The sequence below is a fragment of the Schistocerca gregaria genome, chromosome 3 (assembly GCF_023897955.1).
Source record: "Schistocerca gregaria isolate iqSchGreg1 chromosome 3, iqSchGreg1.2, whole genome shotgun sequence".
NCBI classification, from domain to species: domain Eukaryota; kingdom Metazoa; phylum Arthropoda; class Insecta; order Orthoptera; family Acrididae; genus Schistocerca; species Schistocerca gregaria.
Window position 1 is genome coordinate 542,812,486 of NC_064922.1, and position 20,555 is coordinate 542,833,040.

General features: G+C 45.0%; 1 protein-coding gene across 2 annotated transcripts in view; it reads right to left on the minus strand.

The window, feature by feature from the left end:
• LOC126354118 (uncharacterized) overlaps window positions 1–20,555 on the minus strand; it is a 515,275-nt gene that overhangs the window by 312,844 nt on the left and 181,876 nt on the right. For both annotated transcript variants that reach the window (XM_050003514.1, XM_050003513.1), the window contains one exon: window positions 19,053–19,221. In XM_050003514.1, the coding sequence (XP_049859471.1) occupies window positions 19,053–19,221 (169 nt within the window). The remainder of the gene's footprint in view (window positions 1–19,052; window positions 19,222–20,555) is intronic.

The window sequence follows — 20,555 nt, forward strand, 5'->3', positions numbered from 1 at the left end:
CAACAGGACGGTGCACCACCCCATTGGAGCCTTGATGGCCGAAAATTTTTAAATGACATTCCCTCAACGATGGATTGGCCGTGGAGGTCCAATTCCTTGGCCGCCACGTTCGCCCGACATAACACCCCTCGATTTTTTTTTTCTTGTGGGGTTATGTGAAAGACCGCGTATACGCTACACCAGTAAAGGACCTGCAAGACTCTAAACAGCGCAGAAGAATTGTCATCAATTGTCACAGAACAGATGCTCCGCAACACATGGCACGAAATCTATTATAGACATGATATTCTTCGCGCTACCCGTGGCGCCCATGTACAAGTGTACTGAACCGTCCACCTGTGTATAAAAACTTGATGAGCTGCTGTATGATTTCCCTGTATTTGTTCGTCAATAAACTGTGTTTCCTCTCAGATTTTATGAGTTCAAATGTTAGTCTCATTGTGAACACCCTGTACTGGGTACCCTCGTAAGTGACCCAAGATTTTAAAACGGTTTGCAAATCTTCGTAAACCTGTGTCTCAAAAAAAAAGTGTCAGCTTGGCGGATGTAATACCAAATAATGAATTGTGTGAGATAAGCAATCTATCAGCAGATAAAGGACCGGAAATGAGGTGGATTGGTCAAATGGTTCAAATGGCTCTAAGCACTATGGGACTTAACATCTGAGGTCATCAGTCCCCTGGACTTAGGACTACTTAAACGTAACCAACCTAATGACATCACAAACATCCATGCCCGAGGAAGGATTCGAACCTGTGACCGTAGCAGCAATGCGGTTCTGGACTGAGGCGCCAAGAACCGCTCGCTCAGAGAGACCGGCGTGGATTGTTCACAAAATACGTAAACAACATGGAGCTGTTGAAAAGCCTGCACTGGACTGGAATCCAGAAGGAACGTACAGACTTATCCGCCCTGAAAAACCTGGAAAAGAAACTGTGGAAGAAAAAGATCTGAAATTCAGTAAAACATGGAGTGAGATGGTAAGTTCGATAGCCAGCAGAACCAACTGGAAGATCCTTAATGTCACCCTGTGGTTCGACAGGAACAGCAAGAAATAATTCAATTAAGTCAAATTAATAAACTAGTCCCCTTTCAGAGCTGTAAATAACGCAGACGTAACAGGTGGCTCAGCCAGGGTCAACAGATTCGACTCATAGCTGACAGGTGATATCTGTACAATCTAGAATGGAGGAAGGACGCCGAAGATATTTTGAATTGCTGTCATCCGGTCTTAGACAAAACTAGCATTACAATTTATGACGCAATCGGCTCAAAATTGACGGTATCGATAGTGAACCGAAAATTGGGCATTTTTCACCACCACCACCACCACCACCACCGGGCCTAAAAACAAACATATTTCCCAGAAATCCAGAAAAGAAATTGTAACGGCCGCTTACGTAGCAGTAGGACTAACGGTCTTTAGAAAAAGGGGCACTTGCAGAACGACCATGACAAACTAGCTGTGTAGCGGAGGGCTCATGTTCGATTCCCAGATTTACTGTGTGTGTTTTTCATATTCATTTTTATCCGTATCGAAATTTATGGTAACTGCGAGGTTAATAAGGTAAATAAAAAGTACGGAAAAATAGCAATTAATTAATTATTTGAAACAACTCAAATTAATGAATTAAAATTTTAATCCTGCGGGAAATGCTGATCCTAATTCATCACGGGAGTCCACGGACGTCTGTACGGGAGCACCAAATATGTTGGTTGTGTGAGAGACGTCGCTTTGCTGGCGAGCCTCATTTAGTCATAACTGATGGTGTAACAGAGAAGCCAGGTCCTTCAATAAACGTTTACAATGAAACCTGCTGAGTAGTAAGTCCCCTAATTTGCCCAAGGATTCCTGCTACGGCCGCAAGTGATAGTTCGCGCGACGCTGCCGAAGTTGCGAGGCACGTTCGGAATCAACGTTTCAGGTCGTTGTAGAAAGACCCTAATCGACAGCGACCAGACACGAGTGTTACTCCTTACCAACGACGATTGATATCAAACTTTAACAGGATTCGCTGCTGACTGAATGCAGCTCCCTCTGAAACTGCTTCCAAACAGACATTGCGAAGCGAACTGCATTCAAAGGACTTTTTGTAAAGAGATACCTCACACTAAAGTCCTTTATTTACAGCAGTGACTGCCGAAGTGGTCTACATCGACTGCAACCTGCCATGGGTCCATGTCACCGAAAATGGACTGGGCTAAATCACATAAATATGAAGGTACACGAGAGTGAAACCAATTTAGGCAGGTCGCATCCAAAATTCCGGGTTGATTTTCTCACAGACCCGAAGCTACCTCCCCATGTCGCCGTTTGTCTCCTCAGCTAAGAGAGGGTGGAGCATTTATTTATTCTCTCTATCCTGCTCGCAACATCCAGTGAGCTTATTAATTTTCTCCGTAAAGTAATACTCTCCGACCTTCTCCGAAGAGTGGAAACAGTATCTGGCGCTGGCCGTGATGGTCCAAAAACCACTTCGTCCCTCATCAAGAGATGTACCTATCTGCTACGCAACAACACGGGTCCACAATCATTTCGCCATGGCTACAAACACATGATTCTGTGCTACATCTGAGTCTGGCGTTCGTAGGATACAAAACATGAGTGGGCCTAAAATGTCTTCTACCCACTTCTGCCAATCCATAACTAAGAAGTCCATCTCTTTGTTAACATATGAAATGAGGCTGTGTCATATTTTTTGGGAATGCCGGAGAAAAAGTAGCAAATTATTTTTTATAATATTTTTGATAGCTTCTCCATCTCCATACCTCGTGCAATTTGCTAATTTTCTACAAAAAGAGGAAGAAAAGCCCGAATGGAAATCACAGACAGAAGGTTTGAACTTTAACGTAATTAAATTGAATCCAAATATTGAAAATGTGGGAATGAAGCGTCAGGCTCGTCCCTAAAATTACAAGCATTTATGTATTAATTTTACTGTATTTGCATTTTGTGTCGTCTATAGTATGCGATGTACATAACTTTGTATTTGTTTAAAAGTTTTTCACTCTACACTTCTAAAGCTACATCTACTGAACGGAGTAGCTCTGTGTCAGCTGTGAAAACACATTTGAAGTTCATGAAATCGTGAGATTCAGTAATATATACAGGGGGTCTACCCAAAACGGAAAAAATTGGCACGAAGTCTACCAGGCAAAAAGATTTGGGAACTCTGGTTTACGGAATCAAGCAAAGCTGTCCGTCTTCAGTGGGCCAAATAGCACAGAAAGTGGACAGTAGCTGACTGAAGGTGCGTAGTGCGGTTCGACGAGTAGTGATCGCTTCTTTTAAAACCATCCCACATGTCGAGGGCAACGGTCGACCCAATGATGCGTGTAGCAGTTCACCGTGTGTGGCGGGCGCAGTTTGGGAGAGGGTGGTTCTGTGATATTCGGCAGGTGATTTTCGTACCACGGCTTGGGCCCAGACACTAAGGTGACCGTGAACATGAACTAGGATGTCTATTTGAACGCTCTCGTTAAGCAAGTGTTGCCGTTTCTTCTATGGATACGCTAGTCTTTGAAGAAAAGAGCTGTCTTCACAAAGCTGCAGGCACACATTTCTGACAAGACTAACTCTTCAGCACCCTTTTTTACCTCGATCAGCCCCTCTAAATTACCCTATCTCAATCCAACAGAAATATGTGATTATTACAGGCAGCGGGTGAAACGTGGAAGATAACATGCGGTCTGACAGATCTACGGGATCTAAGCAGCATACCTGAAAAGAAAAAAAAACTGAGGGCACCTCATTGAACTGACGTAGTTATCAAGGGTAGAGTCGATGTTACACACTATTATCGTGATGTGTCCCGCGAAGGGGTGTGAGCAATGTTTTTTGCCCAGAGTGCTTAGAACGCAAGATTAAACGTTACCTATTTGGTACACAAAATAAGCCTCCCGGCATACCCGAGGACGGGTAGCCATCAGTTAAGCTCTCCAGGGTCAGGCACGACTGAAGTCCTTAATACAGCACAGGCTTATCCTACCTGTTCCCATTTCCACCCACAGTACCGTATCGGTAACATTCCCGAGTTTGAATAGAAGCTAAATCCTTTGCCTTACTCATTCTCCCGAGGGATTATTATAAAGGCACAATGAGAGTGTCTCGGCAAAACTCTTAAGCAAGTAAAGATACTACTGCGAGTTGAAAATGAGTTCGTCCGGTAAGAGTGCTCAGATGGGGTAAATAGTTCCAAGCTTTTGCCTACCGAGCCGGGATTCTAATATTATAAGTCGCATGTAATAAAAGCAACTCGAACTAAGGACGTTGGAACCAAAAGATAGAGACGCCGATAACTTGACTCAGGGTGGGAAGAGGGGCAAAGGCAATCAACTGCTCTTGGAAACTGCCAAATAATGCATTAGGATAACATGACCTGGGACTTAGTCAGGGGGCAAATGGGAATCGTATCTTATATGAATGTAGTGTTCAGTAACTTTACTGTCTCCATTCGGGTGCATACCAGAGAACCGCTTCCTTTCGTCCGTTGATATCCTACTCCCTAAACCCAGATTGAAACTTTCACTTTACGTTGGGTGTACACTGTGAAGCGCCCCACACACTTGCGACGAAACGTTGGTGATATTCCTGCAGTATGTAGCTCGCTTCGAGATCGCCAAATACATGAGCGATTATCCAAGCAGTTGACCAGTATAACGAAAGCCATTCTGTCGTTAATTACTTTTATGGAACATTAACTACATTTAGTAGCAGTGGCAGACGATTTCGGTATAAGTGCTATTAAATTAAATAAAATAAATACATACATAAATAAATAACAGGAATATGATGTTTATTTAACTTGTCTTGCAACGCTCTCCTTACGAGCTGTTACAGATTAAATTCATCGTTGACGCCAATTGGTTGTGTACGGCTTTCCAATGGGCTAATATAATTTCTTTTCTTTTTATTGGTCTTTTAGTTCACCTGAAAGTATTACCACAATTCCTTTGAAATCCTGATATGTCTCTAGAGGAGGTCACTAGTGGTACTGGTGATTTCATGATTATTATTTCCAGTTGCATGAGTGAGAGTTAATGTATATGAAACGACAAGAGACTTTAGTAAAGCACTAAAACAATTCCCTACACATATAAAATTGAAAGGACTACCTATTATTACTTTATTCCGCTCAAAAGTTAAGAAGTTTAATAACGCGTATTGCTGCTTCATAAATAACTCTAAATCAACAAATGGAGCCCAGCATAACGGGATTGTGACTATGAACTTCTAATGATTATCTCGTTCTACAGCAAGGCATGAAAATGGCTATCCCTGAGAAACCTAAGGGAGTCAATGCTTTTTATTATACACTCCTGGAAATTGAAATAAGAACACCGTGATTCACTGTCCCAGGAAGGGGAAACTTTGACACATTCCTGGGGTCAGATACATCACATGATCACACTGACAGAACCACAGGCACATAGACACAGGCAACAAAGCATGCACAATGTCGACACTAGTACAGTGTATATCCACCTTTCGCAGCAATGCAGGCTGCTATTCTCCCATGGAGACGATCGTAGAGATGCTGGATGTAGTCCTGTGGAACGGCTTGCCATGCCATTTCCACCTGGCGCCTCAGTTGGACCAGCGTTCGTGCTGGACGTGCAGACCGCGTGAGACGACGCTTCATCCAGTCCCAAACATGCTCAATGGGGGACAGATCCGGAGATCTTGCTGGCCAGGGTAGTTGACTTACACCTTCTAGAGCACGTTGGGTGGCACGGAATAAATGCGGACGTGCATTGTCCTGTTGGAACAGCAAGTTCCCTTGCCGGTCTAGGAATGGTAGGACGATGGGTTTGATGACGGTTTGGATGTACCGTGCACTATTCAGTGTCCCCTCGACGATCACCAGAGGTGTACGGCCAGTGTAGTAGATCGCTCCCCACACCATGATGCCGGGTGTTGGCCCTGTGTGCCTCGGTCGTATGCAGCCCTGATTGTGGCGCTCACCTGCACGGCGCCAAACACGCATACGACCATCATTGGCACCAAGGCAGAAGCGACTCTCATCGCTGAAGACGACACGTCTCCATTCGTCCCTCCATTCACGCCTGTCGCGACACCACTGGAGGCGGGCTGCACGATGTTGGGGCGTGAGCGGAAGACGGCCTAACGGTGTGCGGGACCGTAGCCCAGCTTCATGGAGACGGTTGCGAATGGTCCTCGCCGATACCCCAGGAGCAACAGTGTCCCTAATTTGCTGGGAAGTGGCGGTGCGGTCCCCTACGGCACTGCGTAGGATCCTACGGTCTTGGCGTGCATCCGTGCGTCGCTGCGGTCCGGTCCCAAGTCGACGGGCACGTGCTCCTTCCGCCGACCACTGGCGACAACATCGATGTACTGTGGAGACCTCACGCCCCACGTGTTGAGCAATTTGGCGGTACGTCCACCCGGCCTCCCGCATGCCCACTATACGCCCTCGCTCAAAGTCCGTCAACTGCACATGCGGTTCACGTCCACGCTGTCGCGGCATGCTACCAGTATTAAAGACTGCGATGGAGCTCCGTATGCCACGGCAAACTGGCTGACAATGACGGCGGCGGTGCACAAATGCTGCGCAGCTAGCGCCATTCGACGGCCAACATCGCGGTTCCTGGTGTGTCCGCTGTGCCGTGCGTGTGATCATTGCTTGTACAGCCCTCTCGCAGTGTCCGGACCAAGTATGGTGGGTCTGACACACCGGTGTCAATGTGTTCTTTTTTCCATTTCCAGGAGTGTAAACACACTTGGATTGTTACATGACAAAAAGTGTAACATCGTTTAACAAAATAGATTCCAAAATTGAACTAGTTTGCCTAAGGATTACAAAACACACAAATATTACAAATCGGGTATACCTAATCAACCTATATAGTAAACCTGATGGCGAAAACTTGGTTCCTACATTGAGGGGTCAGTACTGTAAAATAGCAAGACCCACATTGTTCGCTGCATACTTAAAACTAAATATACAAAATTTAATTACCTTGCAAAACTGTATTATGCTGTGTCCATAAGCCAACAGTTAAATTCTCACAGCTAGCCACTAGCTTTTAGTCTTACATCCTACGTTTAACAGGACAGGCAACTGCTAATGCGCTTCGCGCGCCCCTACTTACAATCGATTGTGCCACTCAGGCAAACATCTTTGGTTCAGTGGTGTTAAAGATAGTCTCCTCAACAGGTGGTAACCATTTAATGTCATTTGTCAAGAAATATATTACAAAATCAGGCTCCACGTGCAAGTGGACGCTCACAATACTTTTCCGCGATGTGTAACACACCCGTGGACAGGTCCCACAGCGTGTATAGCCCAGTCCCTTGTAAAGGGAGGATACTTAATTACTTGAAGATGTTCATGTACAAGGATTCACACAGAAGACTTAATTACCATAAATCACTTTTATTAAAATTCCCAATAAGACGACGGCCGTTACGAAAAGCTATTTGAAACCAAATTTTGTGTGTTGTCTACGAGAATGCGGAATGAGACTTTTACCTCCGCGACTTCGCGTTGATATTGCGTGAATAGGGTAACCTCCGCCATAAAGACGTAACAGAGGTAGATGAGTGGAGCCACCACGCACTTTTGGCAGTGTGGACTGTTTTCGGTCGTGGAGGCACACTCCCAGATTAGACAACATACTCCACCTCACACGCTCGCTTTCTCGCTGGGAACATTCGCACATTTCAATCACTAGTTTCGTCTCATCGCGCACTTCGGCGCAGCACTGCGCCGCCGTGTTAGGTAACAACAAGCTCTGACTTCCATTACGTTGAACTGAGACTTGCAGAGTATTGGCTTATTATACATTCCGTAGCATCGCGAGATACGGCTTTAACAGATGGACTGGAGACCACGCACCCCTGGGGTCCAAGCGATGACATTTACATGAGAGCTATGGACACGGTGGGGAGCACTGCGGTTTACAGGGTGTGTCGCCACTTGCAACGAATCCCTAGAAACCTTGGGACCAATTGAAGACATGCGCGGAAGAAGTACTAACACTCAAATGTTAAAGCTTAGAGATAAGGGTTGCCATCTATTGCTCGGTACGGGAAACATTGGTGTCACCCCTAAATATCACTTAGGGGTGAGATCAATATCAATTTTGTTAGTCGCGCGTACCCAGCAACAGATGGCAACTTTTACCTCTAAGCGTTTACACTTGAGGATTAGCCCGTTTCTCCGCGCATGTCTTGAATTGACTATTATTCTTTCTCAGCATAATATTTTCCTCTAACTCGTTCGAAATTCAAACGATTTTCTTTGCTTCTCAATCAAGCACACCAGTTAATTGGTCTGCTTCCTTCTTTTCGTTCCGTTTATAGTATGCTGTTGCCTGGAGTTAGAGAAATTTCCCATCTTTTTACAGCTTGTCTCTTCTAACAATTTCCTGTTTGCGAGAAGGCTATTTCCACTAATAATCCGGTATCGTGGATTAGTGGTTCCCAAAAATGGAAAGGCTGTCTCAGTTTCCATACATATTGAAGAATGTAGCTAAATGGAGTTTAACTTCTATTTCTTGTCTGTAGACTTCCCAGCTGTCCCAGAATATTCCAAGAGCAACTGTCCGTAGAAACACCTGCAGCAAGACGAATTCCGACGCTGATATGGTCACGTGGACAGGAGACATTGTCGGCGAGAAGAGAAGAAAGTGACAGTTAGGGTAAGACCAACAGCGGCAAGATTTACGAAATCTGTGTGTGTGTGCGCGTGTTTGTGTTTTTGCTCCGGGTACCTGAATTTAATCCTGATGGGCACATCTGAGAATCAATCGGAAGAGAGATGTGCGTCTTGCCGGCTATCCTCACGGAATTGTGGGTAGTGGTTTAGGGGTAGTCATCGTGACATGTGCAATGTATCCGGCGTCTTCCCCGAATATTAGTGGAGGTGATCACGTCAGAAAGGTAACTGCCTATAATTCAACTCCTCTGGAGTGTTTAACGTCGATACGACCAGTGCAAACGAAGCTGTAGAATCAAAACATCCACGGTAGATATCTTCCCAAGCCGCTTCTCTGTCGGTTCAAATGTTCGAGAGATTACAGTGGTGGAAGTAGTAGAAACGATACGCAGCTTAGAGCAATCTAAGTAAGAAACAGACCCACAGAGTGTTCTTACGGTTTTCTGGTTGTTCATGGAGCCCACGGAGTCAACACGTGCGTAACACGAACCGTGGGGCACGTTTCATGAATCTGTAAATATTTAGGTTCGCACATAGTAATTCTCTGAGCGTGTTTTGGCGTACTAGTTGTCCGTATGCATATTTCACGATGATAACGCAGTCACCTGACAGCAAGAAAGGTCCACGATTTAACTCCAAAGATAACGCCTACACTGACATGATTATTCTGTATTTGGGAGAAGGGTCCACAGAATCACTTTCAGGTTCTCTCTACCATTCCATTTTAAAGAAACAAGCGAGAAGAATGACCACACGTATATCTGCGTGTGAGCCGTGATGCATTTTATCAGTAGGAATATTTCCTCCTACGTAGGTAGCAGTAAACAAAAATAATGTCAAACTCAGAAGAGCAAGTTGATGACTAATTTCAAGAAACAACTTCGCTGTTATGGGAAACTCTGTTTTAATTATTGATACCAGGCGCTTAACTAAGGCGGTATAACCGAATAGTTACCTCAGAGCGCTCGGTGACGAGGGGGTTGCTGGTGCCCGAAAAGAAAGTAATAATTGAGATGACAGTTTTGTGCAGACGATGCTGTGTTTTGCGCGTCTACGTCCTTGTAAGCGAAAGCTGGCGTAACGCGAACTGTAAAAGCTAGACATTTTACACCAGGTGGTTATAATTAACGTATGGGTACTCACAGATATCCAATATTGGCTTTTCGTATCGTGTGGCAGCGTATCATGGTAGGTATCCTAATGCTTTCATGCAGAACCGATTTAGAATGGAAAAAAGTAGTTCCAATTTTGGCCACCAAGTGTAGATCTGGCGCTGTTAATGCAAGAAACACGTACAGAAATTTTTCCGTAAGTGATGGATTAGGAACTGGACGTGGGCAGGGAAGGTCAAGCAAATGGGAAAGGCGATATGTTGATTTTGTCATTAACCGCAGCTTACACAGTTTGTGCAGTAGTAAGCATGGGAGACGTCGACGAGATGCTGCATCCATAAATTGATGTGACAGCTCGCAGCAATTCCAGTGCAATCTGAGCGACATATTCCTGTATACTGGCCTTCAGACTGGGCAGAGACCGAACGTTTCCGTGCTGAACTAGTTCTTTTACATATCCCTAAAGTCAATAATAATACGGATTCCGATCCTGTGATCTTGCAGGCCATGCGTCTGAAAAAAATTCTTGAGATAACACGTTCGCGGTGGTTTGCATTAAGCAGATCTTTCACTGGTTGAGTGTTGCCCCATCTTGCAGAAAAAGAGATATGTCCACCCAGTTGCGCTCTTGCAAAGCAGGAATCACATGCTGTACAAGGAGGTCTCCACAACATGAAGACGTCACGGTACACCTGACGGGCCCTCTGGGTGTATTCTCTTGAAAGAAGAACGCACCGAAAATAAACGTGCTGTCATTTAACTCAAGTGCAGCGGCTCGTCGTACACAAAACGCAGTTTAACAGTACCCCAACTCCCACAATTCGGTGTATTCACTACAAGCTGTAGTGTAGAATGTGACTAATCACTCCACAGAATATTTCGCGGCCCTGTGTCAAACTTCAATGCGTGCCAGAAGCGGAAGAGCGAATTCAGAAGATTGTTGTGGATCATGAGGTTTCAGTTGCTTCTCCACCTGGATCTTGTACCGGTATGAGTGTAAACAGATAGCAAAACTTCCCGTTCTGTTTACTATGGGCTGGACAATTCTTGTTGCACTGCACAATCACTATCCTGACACTTGGTGCGATGTCATTTACAGCAACAACCTCGTCAGTAACTTTCACAATGATTGGAAGCCTTCCTCTTCCAGATGCCACACTATTCCCACCCGTATAATTGAATTTCGTTGTTATTTTCCGTAAGCCATTTAATGACACCAGGCCCCTCCACGCGCCTTTCAATCGGTAATATTCTCTCAATGCAGTTCTGTAATTGCTGCCCTTCATATAAAACCGTTTCACTAACATCGCACTGTCTCTTCTTGATAACCACACTGTTCACTCGTATTATGACTTGTCAAATGACAGCGTGTAAGTCATACCGTCATAGGAATGGTGTATGGCGCCCGATTTGCACAGGGCGGACAAAATTGGAAGTAATCTGTTTTTCAGCGTACATCGGTTCCACTTTAACGCATTAACATATCTGTCTAGTTTCGTTACCACACCTAAATTACAGCCCACACTAGACCTTCGTGAGCAGCTGCACTTTGATTATGTCCACCCGGTATGTAATTGGATTTGAAATGGTTTAACTTCATTGACGGGTTCAATGACGATGCACTTTGCACACAACACTGAAAGTTAAAATTGGTAATGACAGCAAAGAAATGAGTATCTGTCTAAAGTCAAACACTGCCTCTCGATTTCTATCGAAATTGCTACTGCTATCAGACGCTGCTCCGAAAGTCTTCTCAGAGCAAATGAGTAATACTTCTTGTGTTAGATCAGGAATACACAATTGCGTAAGAGGTAGTTTAATATTGATAAGAAGTCACTTTTGGTAATGAGTATCATTTGTTAAGTCAGCATTAAACGCTCATGATTATGGTGTCACGCCTGTTGCGTGTATCATCATTCATCGCCAAAATTGGCAGCAAGAGGTATCCGCATATTAGCGGCTAGAATTCGAGCGACCTTTACCGCTTCAGTACTAGGGAGACGAGACCGCAAGAACATGTGGACGAGTTTTAGTGGTATTTAGCGTAAGAATTTCAGTGGCACGAAGACGATAGCTAATCCACCTAATTTAGTTCATTGTAAGCAGAAAGAGAAATTTCAAATCGCATTTCTAAAAGTCAAATTAGTTTGACAATAATACAGCTTAATGTTTAAAATTCATCTATAATCGTAAGAAAGGGGATTAGCAGAACGTAATTTCCAAGAATGATTGCCTATCGAAGTCGCGGGGTCCAAACGATACATATCGAACGTGCGGCTGTAAATCTATCATGCAACTCCGGTGGTGGGTGTTGCGAGTATGATACAGTGCCCAGTGCAACAACGACAAAATAAGAGCGTTACAAAAATACTTTTAATTGCAAAGGAGACGACTGACCTTACGAGTCGTCGTGTTTTCATATGGAAGTCCGTTACGGTGCTCTTGATGGATGATTTGGAAGGATCAAACCATGTATTCTTCCTGATACTCGTTCGTTTTTCGCACAGTCCGCAATGAAACTGTAGCGCTATTTCAGCATCGAAGCTGTTCTTACGAAGTTTTACACACGTCGCACCACCACAGTCTACACAGTCCCTTCTTTACTCGTCCGGTAGTGCTCCATATCTGCGTTGGAAAGTCGAACAATTTTCTACCGTGGATAAACATGGAATCAGATTTTTCCATGTGAGAGAATCCGCCGAAGAAACGTCAAGAACACAAGACATCCCACTCACTAACGACATAAATCGTCTGGGGTTCCCCAGCAACTCACAAATAATTCGCGGAGGTATGTAATTTAGAGCAACTAAGGGAACGACGCAAAACAGATAAAAATGACGATCACAATTAACTGATCACAACACCCGCAAACTGAGTCGCATGATCGATTTACGATCACACGTTCGATATGTATGGTTTGGACCCCGCGACTTCCACGGGCAATCATTCTTGGAAGTTACTGACGATCCTATTCCATCCGCCTTCTTTGACGTACGACGTCATTTTTGCAATAAATTGCACAGTTTACACAAGTTACAAAGACTGCAACAGATAACATTTAATAATAAGCCGCTTACCTCATTTCCTTCGTAACCTCATGACGTCACACAGAACGTCACTGTTCAAGCGCACGTTCCGATGCCACTCGTCGGCTTTGATCTTTAGAAAGACTTAGAAAGATGTGTTCGTTCTAGTGTTACGCGCATAGAAAACTTGTGTTTGAAAACACTGTAGCCACACACACTAGTTCTCGAATGATGTCTATACGATCACTTGGCGTTGTAACTTCGAAGGAGAACGGGCATCTGCCTCAGACAAGCCAGAAGATAAACAGCCTAGATGAATGGTTTGCAAAATCAGATTCCGAGTATCGTGAATGTAGTTCCTGTGCCAAACACCTCCGTCTTCAATGAATGTATCTGACATACCTGTGAGAATTTATATTCTGCACCCGCAGAAATGTGCAGTCGATCTGACGCTTCCGTTTAAGGTGTCATCGGTTGGGGAACTCAAATGTTTGTTGATGTCTCACCTTCTAATTGCTACTACTACGCCATGTTCTTATTGCATCTCACGCTTTTCTTAAGATTTTGCTGGCAGACAGGTACACTCATGTTGCTCGCCAATAGTCTCGCGTCAAACTGCTGCTAAGCAACAGCATCTGCGGAGACAAATGTATTGTTGAAAACAGCGTCGCATCGCGAAATGATGTTTACTCTAAGTGGCTATGTGCGAAATTATCACGGCAAAATGAAGGAACCTACCGTCGATAACAGTAGGGGCGTAACTAGCCTGGAAAGACTGCGGCTATGTCCTTTAACATAACGTGCCATTGGAACTTTAAAAAAAAGGTAGAACACGAAAAATTAAAATGGGGAAGGAAAAGTGGACAATTTAGGAAAGCGATCAGTCAACTTAAGTCTTTCCCTACGAAAAAATGACGAACGATTGCCTTAGTAATCATTCACACGTAGAGATACACCATCTTCACCCAGGGCGTAGATGAATCTGAATTATGATACGAACATTAGTTAACCGAATTTATACAACGATAGGAGCTAGTTGTGACGAAGTGTTTGGCCCAAGCTTATGTCGAACCTTCCTTCAAGAATGGCATATACAATGATGTGCAAAAATAATGAAATCACAATTTTAAATTTAGTATTCAAAGGCACTGTGGAGGTTAAGAGGCTAATAAAGAAACTGTCCGGAATTTTGAAACATCTGACAATATATAAAAAAAAGTTTTCTTTCACAGCACGCTATGGCGGTAAGATCATAAAACTTGTTCCACAAGTACTTTCAAGGCAACGCTGATGATACGAAATCCATTTAGAAATTCTTTATTCGGAGGAGTAAGAAATGTAACGAACGAAGTGTAGAAATGTGTTTTTGGAAACACAATCTTTCGCTTTCAGATTCGATATCAACCACTAAAAATAATCTATGTACCAACTGCGGCCTTGAAGTCAGAGAGGGACGTTGTAACTGCATGTGACTGCTTAGGAAGAGCGGTGCCAGAGACGCAGATGGAAAATAGGGTTTCGCTTCCCGCCGACGGGGCGGTCATTAAAAACTGAGCGCAAACTCTTGTACAGGAAGGATGGGCGAGGAAAGTTCTTTTAGAACGAACGATCTCGGCATTTGCCGCAAGCTTTTTCTGGAAGTAAATCACGCGAAACTCCCGTTTGCATGGAGGGACTGGAATTTGAATCGGCGTCCTCCAGAGTAAGAATCCAGTATGTGCAATAACACTGCCAGATATCGCTCGGTTACTCTTAGAAATAGCGACTAACTCCTTGAAGAGCATGTGAACATATGTGGAAGTTGGGCAATTGAGAGTAAATTGCCTAAAAAGTAAAAAGCAGTTGAAAGACATTTCGAATAGCTTTGCGAGACCCTGACGGGGCTTAAAGTAAAACTTTTTTATCCTGTGATTTATAACAGTTTTCGCAACTAAATTAATTATTTTGAGGAATGTATGTCACATACGCAGTATTTGGATCGCCTTGCCCACAATATTTACTGTATGATGGTTCCTGTTTAAACTGTCCATAAATTTAATCGCTCGGTATTTGATCGACAACACTGAAATTTGTAGGATGCAACATATGACGATAACTGACTGGAATTTTCTTACTACTCAAATGGAGGACGTCATAGCTTTTAATGTTTAGGGTCAACTGACACTTTTCACGCCTTACATATAGCCTGTCTAAATAATTTTGTAATTCGTTTTAACCTTCTTATGACTTTTCTAGGCAGTAAACGACAGCATCATGTACATTTAATAATCTAAGAGAACTGCTCGGACTTTCTCCAAAGTCGTTTGTATGTATTAATAATGGAAGAAGGCGCATAACGCTTCATTGGCAGCCTTTACATAAGGTTTCGGTTTTACCGGACGGATCCCTATCACATACTACGACCTTTCTAAGAGGGTCTCCTTAATCTAAAAACGTAGCAGAAAGCATACTCTATAGGTCTGAAATTTGATTAGAAGCCGCTTGTGGTGAAATGTGTGAGAAGTGATTTGGACTTCTACAAAAAATGGACTTAAATTGTGATCCCCTGTGGATACACTGTGGTGGTTTCATGTCAATAGAGCGATTTCTTCGCTGTATTACATGGTTGCCAACGTGGAGCTGTTTCATCAGTATACTCAAAAAGAAATCTAATTTGAATACCGTCTGGACCAGAAGACTCACCTCTATTAATTGATTCAAGGTGCTAAACACAGAGGATATCTATTTTCAAACTGCTCATGTTGGCAGCTTTTCTTGATTCGAATTCTGGGATATTTATTGCATGTTCTTTGATGAAAATATTTCAGAAGACCGTGTTAGTAAATCGGCGTAAGTGGCGCTGTCGCTCGTAACATTACTACTCCTGCTATCATATAGCGAAGGTACGGACTGTGAATTGCCGCTGATACACTACAGACATAACCAGAACCATTGATTATCTGCAGGATTTCGAGGCAAAGTTTCGCTGGGGAAACAAGTAGAGGAATGTCACACTGAAGTCCGCACTAAGCTTCGAGGATCCGTAAACCGTGACTAATTTTGGAAATTGTCTTCTTTCAAATATGGCTTGCATTTTTCGTCGTTCTGTATTAGTGTCTTGATCTGTTTTGTGTATCACAGGGGATCTATTCGGTGTCTTTGTTTAATAACTTGGCTTACGTTTCGCAACTGAACTTCATTAGGCAAGGGATCGCATAGTGCTTTGTCCAATGACTTTACGCCACGTAGCATTTTGTTGCGATGGGATTGAAATCCGCCGCCGCCGCCGCCGCCGCCTTCCATACTTTTGATTACTTAGGATCAATTGACCCTGTTCGCGCTATATAGGAGCATTGTCTAAATCATTTTACAACTATGATATTCTGTTGACTTTATTGCACGGTAAATGACAACACCATCTGCAAACAATCTAAGAGGGCTGCTCAGACTGTCTCCTAAATCGTTTATATTGATCAGCAGCAGTAGAGATCCTGCAACGCTTTCTTGGCAAGCGCCAGGTATTACTTCTGTTCTGCTCTATGACTCTCCGTCAGTTACTATGAGCTGCAACCTTTCTGGCAAAAAATCACGAAGCCAGTCGCACAACTGAGAAGATAATCCCGAAGCAATCAATATGGTTAGAAGGCGCTTGTGAGGAACGGAATCTAAAGCCTTTTGAAAATCTAGAAAAACAGAATTTGAGATCCGCCGTCTATAACATTCGTTAGTTCGTAGGAATAAAGAGGTAGTTGAGTTTCTCAAAAACGAAATTTCCTGAATAATTGGCGACTGTGCCAAGAGAGAGTTTTCCTGGAGGTAATTCATAGTATTGGAACACGGTATATGTTCCAAAGTCCTACCGGAAATCGACATCAGTGACATGGTTCTGCAATTCATCTCATTATACCTACTTCCTTTCTTGAGTACTGATGTGATCGGTGCTACTTACCAGTCTTTAGGTACGGATCCCTCGTCGAGCGTGCTCTTGTCTATTATGGTAAAGTATCTAACTGGTATACAACCTGGACCAGAGGACTTGCCTTTATTAAGTGATTTAAGCTGCTTTGCTAAATTGATATCTAATTCCAAGTTGCTCATCTTGGCACCAGTTATAGATTCGAATTCTGGAATATGTGCGTAATCTTTTATGGTAAACAAATTTCGGAAACTGTGTTTAGCAACCCCGCTTAAGTGTCATGTGCTCAGCAACGTTACTATTGCTATAGCGCAATAATGGTTTCGATTCGGTCTTACCTCTGGTGGAGTTCCTGCCGTATTTCCAGAGTGTTTCGTTGTGGAAACTATTAAAATCTTCTCGCATTGAACTTACCGGTAACTTTGAAGCTCCACTGAAACATCGTCAATCTTTGAAATGTTGTGTTCTCTTAAATTTGGAACGCTTTTTCCTTGCTTCTGGAACAGTGTTCTTGCGTGTTTAGTGCACAATGGGGTGTCTGAGCACCGTTTCTTATTAATTTATTTGGTATATTACGTCTCTCAATTGCCGTCTATACTATTTTTTGGATTCGGTCCACATCTGGTGTACGCTTACATACTCAGACTGGAAGGAGGGGAGACTGTCTCAGGACGGTTCCATAAGAATTTTTATCAGCTTTTTTAAAAAGGTTTATTTTGCGATCAAGCGATCGTATGAACAGGTGATGTCAGTGAAAGAATGTGACAAATATCTACGTTGTATGTCCATAGTTTCTCACTAAAAACTAAACTCCTCCCGAACAGCCCATAAAGGCCCAACGGTACTGACCGGCCACCGTGTCGTCCTCAGCCCATAGTCGTCACTGGATGCGGATATGAAGGGGCCTATGATCAGTACACCGCTCACCCGGCCTCACGCGTTTCCGAGACCGCAGTCGCTACTTTTCAATAAAGTAGCTATTCAGTTTGCCTCAAAAGGGGTGAGTGCATCCCGCTTTCCAACAGCGCTCGACAGACCGGATGGTCACCCATCCAAGTGCTAGCCCATCCGGACAGAGCTTAACTTCGGTGATCTGACGGGAACCGGTGTTACCACTGCGGCAAGGCCGTTGACTTATAGTTTGTCACTGCAGTACCGAAATAGAAATAGTCGCATAAACAATGGATAAACCAAAACTGGACGATGTGCTACCAGAAGGAACTCCCATAAAAAAAAGAGTTAAATTGTAACTTGACGGACAATGACGCTTACTGTGAAACTGACAATGTAAAACAAAGAATGTGGAAATTCTGTCAGTCTCCTGTCACACTGCTCACAGGTATTACGTAAATACAGTTATTTTCTCTCACTTTCGCATATTTGTTGAAGCAAATGAAGCTTTTGTAAGTATTAGTAAATGTTCGGTCCCTACACTCGACCGAGTCGCTGCAGAGAGTGCCCTCTCTCGAGTTATTTGTACCTCAGGGGCGATGGCCAAGACCACCCCTCCAAGGACGGCTAACGGGACACTCGCCAAGGCGAGAGGGATGATGATGATGAGTTTTGTGGGGGCTCTCAACTGCGCGGTTGGCAGCGCCCAACCTTTGCTCAGTCCAAACTCGCCACATTCATGAATGAGGATGATGATGATAGGATGAGGACAACACAAACACACAGTCATCTCGAGGCAGGTGAAAATCAAGGCGAGACGGAGACCAGTTGTGAAAAACCGTTCGGCCGGGCGGCTGTCTCCTCAGGGTCCATGCGTCTCGCATGCGAACGGGCGAATATGTATATTATTTGTGTGGTTTAATTGTCAATAACAGGCGCTTCCCTACATATGTTGTCATTCATTGCAATCCCATTGAATCCGAACCATTAAACAGTCCTTCAAATTCCTGGTCCTCCTATAAAATCTGTGGACGGTAACATTAAGTACGTTTCGCTTCTTGTCCTTTACTCTTTTTGATTGTCCGACTGGAACAGATAGCGGTTCCTGCCACCCTCTCAAGCGCGTTTTCTAATAGTATTTTTGCTTCTTTGTCTCCTCCACCAAACATAAAGGTCCTCCAAGTAATTACATGTACTTGATTATGAAGAGTTTTCCTTACACCTGTGGTGCACTGAGGCTGCGGTGTTATACTTTGTAGTGAATAGATACCTACGGGAACGCAGCAAGAGCACAGGTCGGCAGACGACTATCAATTTCGGCGACCGCCCCTTTTGGGACAACAGGGTGGACTCGTCCAGCGCTCACGGAGGTAAAGCGTTTGTGCGCCGGAGCCACGTTATTTTGCGCTAACACTGTACTAGTTGCAGACGCTCTGTGAGGACTCACCAGCGTACGCTGTGGAGACGTTGTAGTCATCGGGCTCCCCCGTGGCCGGCATGACGTCATTGTCGCTGTCGCTGTCGCGCCAGTCCCTCCAGCAGAGCGCCGGGGCGGCCAGCAGCAGCGGCCACACCAGCAACAGCCACAGCGGGCGCGCGCCCTCTCCGTGTCCCATCTGGAACCACATGGACAACACGATTGAGGTCAAACAGCGTAACCGGGCTCTAGCGTCACGGTTTCCGAGATGTAGCTCTAAAATCTAAATCTACTTCTACATATTACGCGCAATGTACACTCCTGGAAATGGAAAAAAGAACACATTGACACCGGTGTGTCAGACCCACCATACTTGCTCCGGACACTGCGAGAGGGCTGTACAAGCCATGATCACACGCACGGCACAGCGGACACACCAGGAACCGCGGTGTTGGCCGTCGAATGGCGCTAGCTGCGCAGCATTTGTGCGCCGCCGCCGTCAGTGTCAGCCAGTTTGCCGTGGCATACGGAGCTCCATCGCAGTCTTTAACACTGGTAGCATGCCGCGACAGCGTGGACGTGAACCGTATGTGCAGTCGACGGACTTCGAGCGAGGGCGTATAGTGGGCATGCGGGAGGCCGGGTGGACGTACCGCCGAATTGCTCAACACGTGGGGCGTGATGTCTCCACAGTACATCGATGTTGTCGCCAGTGGTCGGCGGAAGGTGCACGTGGCCGTCGACCTGGGACCGGACCGAAGCGTCGCACGGATGCACGCCAAGACCGTAGGATCCTACGCAGTGCCGTGGGGGACTGCACCGCCACTTCCCAGCAAATTAGGGACACTGTTGCTCCTGGGGTATCGGCGAGGACCATTCGCAACCGTCTCCATGAAGCTGGGCTACGGTCCCGCACACCGTTAGGCCGTCTTCCGCTCACGCCCCAACATCGTGCAGCCCGCCTCCAGTGGTGTCGCGACAGGCGTGAATGGAGGGACGAATGGAGACGTGTCGTCTTCAGCGATGAGAGTCGCTTCTGCCTTGATGCCAACGATGGTCGTATGCGTGTTTGGCGCCGTGCAGGTGAGCGCCACAATCAGGACTGCATACGACCGAGGCACACAGGGCCAACACCCGGCATCATGGTGTGGGGAGCGATCTCCTACACTGGCCGTACACCTCTGGTGATCGTCGAGAGGACACTGAATAGTGCACGGTACATCCAAACCGTCATCAAACCCATCGTTCTACAATTCCTAGACCGGCAAGGGAACTTTCTGTTCCAACAGGACAATGCACGTCCGCAAGTATCCCGTGCCACCCAACGTGCTCTAGAAGGTGTAAGTCAACTACCCTGGCCAGCAAGATCTCCGGATCTGTCCCCCATTGAGCATGTTTGGGACTGGATGAAGCGTTGTCTCACGCGGTCTGCACGTCCAGCACGAACGCTGGTCCAACTGAGGCACCAGGTGGAAATGGCATGGCAAGCCGTTCCACAGGACTACATCCAGCATCTCTACGATCGTCTCCATG